At 37.3% G+C, this 10,881-nt stretch overlaps 1 protein-coding gene across 3 annotated transcripts in view; it reads left to right on the forward strand.

Moving 5' to 3' along the window:
- Positions 1-10,262, forward strand: part of YTHDC2 (YTH N6-methyladenosine RNA binding protein C2) — a 35,539-nt gene extending 25,277 nt beyond the window's left edge. For all 3 annotated transcript variants that reach the window (XM_072360524.1, XM_072360525.1, XM_072360526.1), the window contains 7 exons: positions 2,393-2,499; positions 3,116-3,399; positions 3,570-3,744; positions 4,791-4,994; positions 7,893-8,075; positions 9,119-9,218; positions 9,364-10,262. In XM_072360524.1, the coding sequence (XP_072216625.1) occupies positions 2,393-2,499; positions 3,116-3,399; positions 3,570-3,744; positions 4,791-4,994; positions 7,893-8,075; positions 9,119-9,208 (1,043 nt within the window). In that variant the 3' untranslated portion in view covers positions 9,209-9,218; positions 9,364-10,262. The remainder of the gene's footprint in view (positions 1-2,392; positions 2,500-3,115; positions 3,400-3,569; positions 3,745-4,790; positions 4,995-7,892; positions 8,076-9,118; positions 9,219-9,363) is intronic.
- The last annotated feature ends 619 nt before the right edge of the window (positions 10,263-10,881 follow it).

The following is a 10,881-nucleotide window of genomic DNA, read 5'->3' on the forward strand; positions in this document are numbered from 1 at the left end:
AACTATAATGACTGTTAAAGTTGAGCAAATCCCTTCTGACTTAGCGCTCCATAAGTATGATTATGCAGCTACTTCATAAATTCTTTGATAGTAGCTAATTCTCCATTACCTTGTCAGTTTAGTTACAGCTTATTAAAAATGAACTAGCAAGAAATGTAGATTCTGTAGTGGCCCAGGCAAGTTTGGTTCTTTATGCCAGTTCTCCTGCTTCCTTGTCACCATCCAGTATTCAGTGTAGAGTGCTGTCCTCTCATTCAGCAATATTTAAAGCCATCTGGATGGGCCTTAATTCTGCAAACTTGGCTCCATTCTCCTTTTAACTTCTGCAACTTGTTGTGTTGGACTCCATACTGCAGCCTTCCACTTCTGGTGCTTTCCCACAGTGACAGGACCCATCAGTGAACGAGGCATATTTCTTCTCACTTTTTGTCAGTTTATTATATAGTGGAACCTCTTCAGCATGCATCACTTCCTCTTCTGGTGATAGTCTGAAATCTTTACCTTCCAGCTAGTCGTTAATCACTTCTGAGATTCCTACAGCTCCATGTTTGAGCATGTTGTGTATCAGTGTGATCCACTTAAATCCACATAGCATCTGTTGCATGAGGGGACTGTCCCTTTGAACATCCAGCCCTGTGCAGGCAGTCATGGTGCCAAAAGGTGCTGTGCCTCAGAACTGGTCACATCCAAAGCAGCTTTGAACCCTTTGTGTTCTGCTTAAGAAAACATCATTTTCTTAACTTGAAAATCTGCCGCTGTTTTAATCCCTGAATTAGTTTGAAAGATGCTGAGGGTGGGTGAGTATGACTACTGCTTCCTGGAGAATACCCTGATTTGCATAGGCTTTGATATAGTGGATTAACAAGGTAGATCTGGACTTGACGTGAAATGGTATTGGCCTCTTTATAAACCCTAAGGTGGTGGACACGACCGGAGGTATAAATCTAGGAGGTCCTACTCTTTCCCCAGATAAAGTTAATAAGCTTTAGAACAAGCTTTTCTGAACTTGTCTGTGGTAGTTGTCTCTAGATTGTAGAAGATGCTAGTAGTTACTCTGCTTCTGCTATGTGTTTGTTTTTTCTTGTTTGTTTTTGTTTTTGCTTCCTCCTCCTTCCTCTCAGCAGTACTTAAAACTTAACTGGTAAATCCAATAGCAGAAGTCAATCTTGTCACCTGTGAGGGCAGGGCCAACATGGGCTTTAACTTCAAGGTGGCAGTAAGCATTTTGTTCCAACTTGGAAGAACTTGTCTGAGATGCTGGGAATGGCAGTAGTGTGCACAGAGGGCACTTTGATGAGTTAGCACTTAGTTTGATGTAAGGTGTAAAATTCTGAGAATGATTTACAGCTTTCTTATGCAGTATTTCTATAGCAACCAGTATTATTTTTCTGTTAGAAAGGAAAGTCGGTATCGTTATATTAAATTACTTAAATTCATATGTACCATTAGAACAGATTGATATCCCTAAATTGTAGCTACGTAGTCCTGAAGTCTCACAAATTATAATAAAGTATAATTAGTAGTGGAATAAGGAATGCAAATAATATTGTGAAATGTCTACTGTAAATATTAGCACTAAGAAGTGTGATGTGCACACTTTCCTCTACAGATCACTTTATTTGATAAATTGTGCCATTTAATTTAAACTAAATAGCAATTTAGAAACAATATGGCAAAACAATTGTATTTCTTGTAGATAGAAAATGTGTTTTAAAGATTAGCAGTTATGTTCTACTTCTAATGACAATTAGTGGGAAAGTACAAAGAAATTTTCATTTATTTTTTTTTTCATTTAAGTTTGGTGCCATAGGAATAGAAGTTAATCTATTTCCCACCCATTCCCTACAATTTCTAATTTGAATCAAAAGGCAGTTTTAATCTTTCTTGTCTTGCTCCTTGGCTATTACTCTTAAAAAATAGTTTTGTTTTTTTTCTTTAAATAGAAATCAAGAATTACTTCTGGAAAAGAGAATCCAGTTTAATAGAGCATATATATACTCACACAAATATATATCTGTAGCTGTTTATATCTGCTGTTTTACTAGGAAATTAAGCATAGAGCAGAATGTGGATTTGCAAAGAGGTTCAAGCCAAGTGTTTGTGTGATAACCTTCATTAATATCAAGAAATTGTTATGTGGCTTGAATCATGAATGCGGGTGCTTATGTGGCAGGACCCTCCAGAATTCTAGATACTGGAGTTCTACTGAAGCAAGTGCAGAATAAGCAGACTTGTTAATGGGATGTATTCGCAGCAAATAAATGTCATTTAAAAGTATTGCTTAGAAAAGTAGGTGACATATCATAATAAAATAATATGTTATTGAGTAGTTTACATCTAAGTGATGATTGTGTAGAAATGTTAATGCTTGCTTTATATATGTTTAATACAGGAGATGGGGTATCTAACGATGACAGTGATAGTGGGATGGAGGACGAAAGATCTAATGTGGCACTACTGAAGCTAGATGAATGGCTCCATTTCAAACTGGACTCTGAAGTAAGTAATGTATAGCTCTGAGTATTTTTAGAAGCTGGAGTTATTAATGGATTATTAAACATTCAACATTCAGATACAATAATAATGCTATCTAACAAAAGTGTTCAAAAAAGTTTTTAGATAATATGGAAGTTAAATTATGGTTTTCTAAAATAAGTTGTAATTTGAGTTAGATTGCATAAGAAAGTGGTCTCCCTTAGAAATTAAACTCTTCCTTAAAAATCATGTAATGCTTTATTTTCTCTCTGCACAGTCTGTATTCCCAAACTCTTAATATATACATGATGGATAAAAGTGAAAAATAAACTCTGTAAGTTTACTGTATAATTTGGGATTTCTTATAGAGCTAATTGAAATAAAAAGTTCTAGTAGTGACCTTAAAGAAGTGCCTTTTCTCCTCCATTTATAGGGACTCAGCAGCTTTCTTTAAATGTGGGGGTTTTTTTGTTTGTTTGTTTGTTTTTGTTTTTTTTTCTGACCGGCTTTACTGGTGGTTATACATTGCCCATTGGCTTGCACTCTGTTCATTCTAGCATACCAGATACCTCCTGATAAGAGAGGCTGTACCTGAGTGATCTAACTTATATTGGTGTTTAACAATTTATATTCCTTACAGGTTGCTGGTTTGCTGATGCAACTCAAACTCAAGTGGCATAGCTTATTTTTGCGCCGTATGAGAGCTCCTTCTAAACCATGGTCTCTAGCTGATGAAGTAACTCTAAGAGCAATTATATCTGTTTTAAGTACTGAAGAACAGTCTGCAGGTTTGCTGCAGCCTTCAGGAGTTGGTCAGAGGCCAAGGCCTGTTTCTTACAACGAACTTCCTTCAGCACCTGCCTGGAGGTCAGGCAGCAGCTCAGCAGAAACTGACTTACCTGATGATTCCTCTAATGCTGAAAAGTAAGCTTTTGAAAACTTAGAGAAAACAGGGTTCTTTTAGCTATGAAAGTTTGTAATTTCTATAGTGCATGTAGTTACGTGATATGTTGATGTGTATACATAAGTACTTCTGTGACTGCTTGTCAAACTCTTGTATGTTAACACCATTTGGTACCAACCTCTACTTTTAGAATTGTAAGGAAGTCTGCACCTTCAGCATTTCATCAGTCAAGGAGATACAAAGAAAAAAATAATTTGCCTTCCAAACGAACATCAGATGAAAAGTTAGATCAGTCATCAGTGAAATCGACAGACAGCAGCTGCTATCCTAGCCCTTGTGCCAGTCCTTCTCCAGTGTCTGGAAAGGTATTGTTCATAAGTTACCCACTCTCATACCAATAGATTTTCATAAAAATAAATTCACTGATGCCTTTCAACAACTGCTGTGCATTACATGGATAAAATAAGATCTTTGTGTTTTGATTTTTAACAGCTGCATAACATTTCTTAAAACCCAGACTAAATATCCTCATTGTGCTAGTTAAATACAGTTAAAACGTTATTTGTACACTGCTGAAGTCAGGTCTATGCAAAACAGGAAATCTGAAGTAAGGCTATCCAAAGTAGGAGAGTTTTTTTTAAAAACTATATATAATAAGCTGGGAAGGTGTTCTAGATTCTTCTTCTGAACTAGTACACAATACAGATCTGAAGAATTATGTAGTAATTCTGAATTGTTTTTGCTTTGAATTCTGCCTGTTTCCATAATAGCATACATTAAGATACTGATTCTCTTTGTTTTTTGTTTTTTAATTTGTTACTTGCCTTATTTTTACTCTTTTAATTTTAATTACTGTTTTCTCTTTTAATGACAGTCATTTTAACAAAGCACATGTTTTTATTGAGGCTGCTGTGGTAATTCTCCCAGTATGCTTAGTTGGCCAAAGTAATAGTAAACCAGTCACTGAGAGGAAAACCTATTATTCATCTAGGTATCGACACATTGGCACTGGAGAGTTGAATATTTTTTAAGTCATATCAGTTTTAAAGTTTAGTCAATGTGAAAGAGAATCGGTGTTTCCTGAGTTAATTCAGCCAACAGTCAAGGATTAATTTCTAGAAGGACACACTCAAGGTGTGTCAAATTTCAAAGCACAAGTTAATCACAAGACTATCTAGTCATATTCTGTCTTGCTTATTTGCTGCTTCTCGTGAACACTTGTTTGGAAAAGTGCTTCAAAAATGTGAAATAGATCTGAAATGCATTTAAAAACCAATCCACACAGAACTAACTCAGAAGTTCTGTGTTTGTAGTACAGTCTGGGGTTGCAGAGCAGGGATACAGTTGAAAGAATTGTCTTTATGCAGTAAAAGTTGAAAACTAAAACTTAATCATAACTTAATTTTTCCAGGGTTCCAAAACTCCTTCACCAAGACTAAGTATGCCAGTTAGGTACTTTATAATGAAGAGCAGCAATCTGCAAAACCTTGATATTTCTCAGCAGAAAGGTATATGGTCTACTACGCCAAGTAATGAACAAAAACTAAACAGAGCTTTTCGGGAGAGCAGCTTGGTTTACTTAATATTTTCTGTCCAAGGATCTGGACACTTTCAGGTGAGTCCTTACTTAATACTACTTATTAGGAGAGTGCAGCAGATGACTCCAATGTGAAAGTTTTTGCTTAGGATTTTTTACTTTCTGGTTAGTAAAGTGTAAAAGCAAACAAATACAATGGCTAAGGAAACTGTTCTTCATTCTTGTCTGTAATATACCTTCTCGGGTCACTTACTTTGTTGCTCAAATAGTGATGACTGAATTGCATTCAGACATTTTCTGTCAGCTAATTTTTAATGAAATAGCGACATTAACCCATATAAAATAAACAAACTAAAGCTAAAGGATTGCTACAATTACCCTTGCAGTCAAAAACTAACATCATAAGTGTATAAGCAGTTAACAATGCAATGGCAGTTCTAAGTCTGGGAGTCTTGTGGATGTCTTTATGACAAACTTGGATAAAGTCTCTCCTGTCTTAGAAGTAATTTCTAAAACCTAGAAGACTCGGAAGTTGTATTATGATTCTTGAACAGCTTTGTCTTGACTTCACAGATTTTTAGGTCAGAGGATGTGGTCTTCATAACCTATAAAGAGTATGCTGTAATACTTTATTTTGTAAATTCTAGTTTAGAACGATACTTGTCAACATGAGATTGGAAGTTAAAGACCCGACCTGATTGAGTGAAGCTCTGTACTGGCTGTGTTATAAAAAGGGCTAAACTGAACTTACCCAGGTTGCAAAAGTTTAATTTATCTTTTTTACATAGTGCTGTTTACAAAAGTTAGTCTAATGAACAAGTCTAAATAAATGCAGCTGTCTTGGTGATGCTGCATAATGATTTGGCAAAAGCAGATGTACTATTGGAAAGAAATTTTGGCATGTTATTCAGTACTGAAAATGATGTGTTGTGTTGGTACTCTCCAGAAAAGACATGGAAAGAAAGATATGCTGAAATCTGGAGTGTAGGTGGTTGATGTTGCCAGACCTCCATTTTTCACAATATGCTGAATGTTCATGAGAATTTGAAGCTAACATTACTATTAATGTTTTCTCACATCAAGTCTCTCTTTACTTTACACTTTTCTAAAATTTCCATTCCATCTACTAATCTCCATTTAAGTCTGTCTTGAGCTAAATCTGTCTCAATTGCGTGTCTGGTGATTTAATGCTGGTAGATGAGCTCCACTACATAGCTCATAGATGTACTGTCTTGGCTGGCTAAAAACCTAACTGGCTGGTTGGATGGGACCAGAGAGCAGAGGTGAATGGAGTTAAATCCTCCTGGTTACTAGTGGTGTTCTGCAGGGGTCAGTACTGGAGCTGGCCTTATTTAGTATCTTTGTTGATGCTTTGAGTGAGGAGACTGAGTAATGCCTCAGTAAGTTTGTAGATGACACCAGGTTGGGAGCAAATGTTTATCTGTCTGAGTGTAGGAAATCCCTACAGAGGGATCTGGATGGGCTTGATCAATGGGCTTAGGCCAGCTGTATGACCTTGTAACAAGATCAAGTGCCAAGTCCTGTATTTTGGTTACATCTACATGTGGGCTCCTTGGTTCAAGAAAGTCAGGGAACTTTTGGAGAGTATCCAGTGGATGGCCACAAAGATGATGAGGGGCCTAGAGCATCTCTCACATGAGGTAACACCAGGAGACCTGAGATACCAATCAGGAGAAGACTGAGGAGGGATCTTAGTGCTCAAAAATATCTAAAGTGTGGGTGTCAAGTATATCGCGGCCAGGCTCTTCTTGTTGGTAGCCAGTGACAGGGCAAGAGTCTGGAACACAGAAACTTCCATCTGAACGTGAGAAAAAGCTTCAGTCTGAGGACTGACAGAGCGTTGGAAAGAGCTATCCAGAGAGACTTTTCTGGGTATGTTTGAAACTCAGCTGGATACTTTCCTGTGTAAACTACTTGAGAACCTGCTTTAGGAGGAGGGTTGGACTAAATGATCTCCAGAGATCCCTTCCAAACTCTATGAATCTGATTCATAGGCCTTTCCTGGGCTGCATGGAGCTTCCATTCTATGCCTGGAGTGCCTCCTCCCCTTCTCTTGCACAAGTCTCAGGGCCTGCAGGGTCGCTTCTGTCCCATTTCTCACTCTTCTCTTAGCTGCTGTTGTGCTGCAGTTTCCCCTCTCTTAAATCTGGCAGCAACATACCCCTTACGGAGCAGCTGCAGCTGGTTCTGCTCTCATATGGGGCACTGCTTAATTCTGCTTACAGAAGCTCCTATGCAAACCCCTGCCACCAAAACCTTACCACGTAAGTCCAATTTAGTGTCTTAATGCAATAGTGCATGCTGCTAACTCAGCAGTTCAAGAAGAGCAGAGCATGATGACTTGCAGGAAAGATACCAGGCCAGTTAGATGAGCTGGATGTGATTTGTTGTTGTTTTTATTTTTTGTTTTTGGAGGAAAGAGATAAGTAGGGGGTGTCCTGCTTAAATAATTTGGAAGAAATGATGTTCTTTGTTTTCTTTCTTATAATATCTGAATATTCCCACTTCTTTGCAGGAAAAGAAAACCAAAGCAACTCTGACTTCTGTCTTTGACAAACAGCTGTCTTCTATTAATTCTATGTGAAAATTTAACAGAAGAAAGGAATGAAAATGCAAAAATATTTACAACTAACTGAATAGCTAATGGACTGTTATGTAATACAGTGTTAGTATTGATGCTTTTATGACATGTTAAATACCACTTTGCTGAGTGGTATTCATGAGTGATTAACAGACTCTTCTCAGTGGTCAGATTTCAGAGAGCATCTTTGAAGAGGAAAAATGAAAGATACTTTTGATTTTCTAGTTGTAAACATTTTTATACATCCAGCTACTTGAGGGATATTGTGAGATCACCCTACAACTAATTTGAATGTTTAGTCCTCAGTCCAATCTTTATTTAATTCCACAGTTAAATATTGTGTTCTTGCTTTCATGTTTCAATTTTTGTTCCAGGGATTTGCTAGAATGGCTTCAGAGATAGGGTGTGAGCAAAGTCAGTGCTGGGGATCTGCTGGTTTAGGAGGTGTGTTTAAGGTGGAATGGATCCGAAAAGAAAGCATTCCTTTCCAGTTCGCGCAACATTTGCTCAACCCTTGGAATGACAATAAGGAAGTACGGATAAGCAGAGATGGCCAGGTAATGTTACTGTCATGTGGAGTCTCCTTTACTAGTTGGAACTGTATTTATTTTACGATATTTGGAATTCACATCTCTGAGCTGTCTTTCATATGTCTGTTAATCTTAATTTCAGTTCATGATGTGCAGTATGCAACGATGCAAATGCATTACTCTTGAATTAATTGATATCTTGGTGTAAAACAAGAAAAAGTAAATATAGCAGCCAAAGCCTTAGTATAATTTTGCACTGTACCTTCAGAGGTTTCCTGAGGTCAGGTTTTAGAAACTGAGTCATTATTGCTTTGGTATGAAGTGATATATGAAATATGATGTATTTATGCTTTCAACGGGATTGTATGCTCCACATAGAAAATCATTGTAAAATGGCCTTTTCTGTTCTGTATTTACTGTTACAATTTAGATCTCAGAATTTAGCTGTTACACTTCAAAGATCAAACTATCATTAGTATACGAAGTTTTTGTATATTCACCCATTCTTTGAAAGTGACATAACCTTTAGACCTGAGATACTGTTTGTTTAGTCTGGGTAAGAGGAGGCTGAGGGGAGATGTTACTGCTCTCTTCCAATACCTGAAAGGTGATTGCAGTGGGAGAGGGGTTGGTCTCTTCTCGCAGATGGCAGGATGAGGGGAAATGGCCTCAAGTTGTGCCAGGAGAGGTTTAGATTATCCAATCTAAGGAAGGGGGAAATCTTCATTACAGAAAGTGTTGTTAAGCAGTGGAATAGGCTCCCCAGGGTGCTTGTTGAGTCATCATCCCTGAATGTTTTTAAAAGCGGTTTGGATGTGGTGCTCAGGGACGCGATTTAGGGGAGGGTTGTTAAAGTCAGGGTAGTATAGTTAGGTTGTGGTTGGACTTTGGTCTTGAAGGTCTTTTCCAACCTGAGCAATTGATTCTGTGATTCTATTGCAAATAATTCTTCAGACCTGAAGAGTTTTAAGAATCTTTTCACAACTGTTCTCTGTTTATGTCCATGTCTTGTTACAGGTAGTTTATGTTCAATACAGTAAAATCTTCTCTATTTCTCTGCTTATTTTTAGGAGCTAGAGCCGCAAATTGGAGAGCAGTTGCTACAGCTCTGGGATCAGAGTACTTCAACAGGAAGAACCTCAACTGACAATGTAAAGTAATAAAATAGCAGTAAGTATTTTTTTGTATTATTTGCTTTTTGTGATAGAGGAAAAGCTATCTATATGCAACATATCTTTACAGCATTTGTCATTGCAGCTTGTTAAGAAATAAGATAATGCTTACTAATTACTTGCCTTTTTTTTTTTTCTCCTAGCCCTGGTTATCAAAAATTTATGTAGAACCAGCACTGTGCCTACAATATAAGGATGAGGAAGAAGATGGTGCAACAAGCTCTGAAAGTGTCAGTGATCCTATGTAGCTAGCACTGGAAGAATAAAAGGAAATAAAGTTGATTTTAATGTTTTTCATGCATTAACAAAAATCGTAACATTGTTCACCAGCCTGGTTTCAAGTGAATTATTTTTTTCTCAAGTAAGATGTTTGGTATGCAGTTGATTCTCAGAAACACAGTTAAATTCAAAACTAAATTTGAAGCAGTGCACAATGCAGTGGGTTATAAATAGCACAGCAAGTACAATTTAAACTGTTTAAGTACACAACTACATTCAAAGCTTTTTCCACACTAGTGGTAAAGAAAGCAGTGTAATATTAATTAGTCTTGCAGGTTGCTGAAATTAAATGTCAGGAAAATGAATTAAAGATTCCATTAAGAATTAGTTGAAATTCAATGTGAGAAATCAATATGTGTTCATACAAACAGTTGAGCAGTTGGAGAATGTTGAAGTTCATTTAAATGCTCATTTTAAATTTAAATTCATTTAAAGGGAGTGTGAGATTCCTTTGAGAGTTGCCTTGTTTGGCTTCTGCTCTCATTCTGTTGTTTTACACCTTCTTAAAGATGAACATAGTTCAATAAGTCTCAATTGCTTGTTAATAAGCAAAAATCTAATAGGGTACCAATATGGGGATTTTTAGAAGATGATTTTGTTTCATTAAAAAGAAATGAAACAACTGCTAGTATAGCTTTCTTTGTTTTACTAAGCTTCTCTTTACAGGTTAACTTGTTTTTTAAGATTGCTGTAAATTTACTCTGTTTGCTGTCAGCACAGTGTTTGTAGTTGATCTTAAAATAAACAGCCTTTTGTGCCTCTGAGCCTGCTCTTACGTTCTTGATGTCTACTGCAGCGTTCACACAGAGTACAGAGTACTCTGTTCATTCATTCTTGCATGCTGTGTAGCGACTGCCATGCATACCCAGTTGGTTTTGACTTCACAGGTCTAACTGGATCCTTGTAAAGTTAGTACTGCCTGATAGGGTATTTCTGGAGACCATATACACAATGAAAGTGTAAGGCTAGTGTCACATTGTCCAGTATTGCTGGGCTGTAGCATGTGAAACAAGGTGGACTTGTATTGATTGCCTTGTACAGTGTTCTGGAGTCCTGCGCACGTGAGGGTTAGAACTGGATGGGTGTCAGGAGTTGCATGTGACTGGTCAACAAGCTGAAAGTGGCACTACTGCGGAGTCTGACATTTGTTTGGAGGTCACTAGTCCAGAGAAGAGGCCATTGTTTTCTTGCTGCCTGATAACCATGGTCAGGCATGTGGTTATGGTTACCGTGGTCAGGTCTTCATGTGCATATGTATCAAAACTAGTGCAGTCTTAGTGGATCACTGCACTTCCCTGTCTTTAGGATATCGGTAATTTTACTACTGATCTGTATTTGTACATACACTTATCAATGTATATATATGCGTGTGTGTGTGTGTA

Source organism: Excalfactoria chinensis, chromosome Z (genome assembly GCF_039878825.1).
Source record: "Excalfactoria chinensis isolate bCotChi1 chromosome Z, bCotChi1.hap2, whole genome shotgun sequence".
NCBI classification, from domain to species: Eukaryota; Metazoa; Chordata; class Aves; order Galliformes; family Phasianidae; genus Excalfactoria; species Excalfactoria chinensis.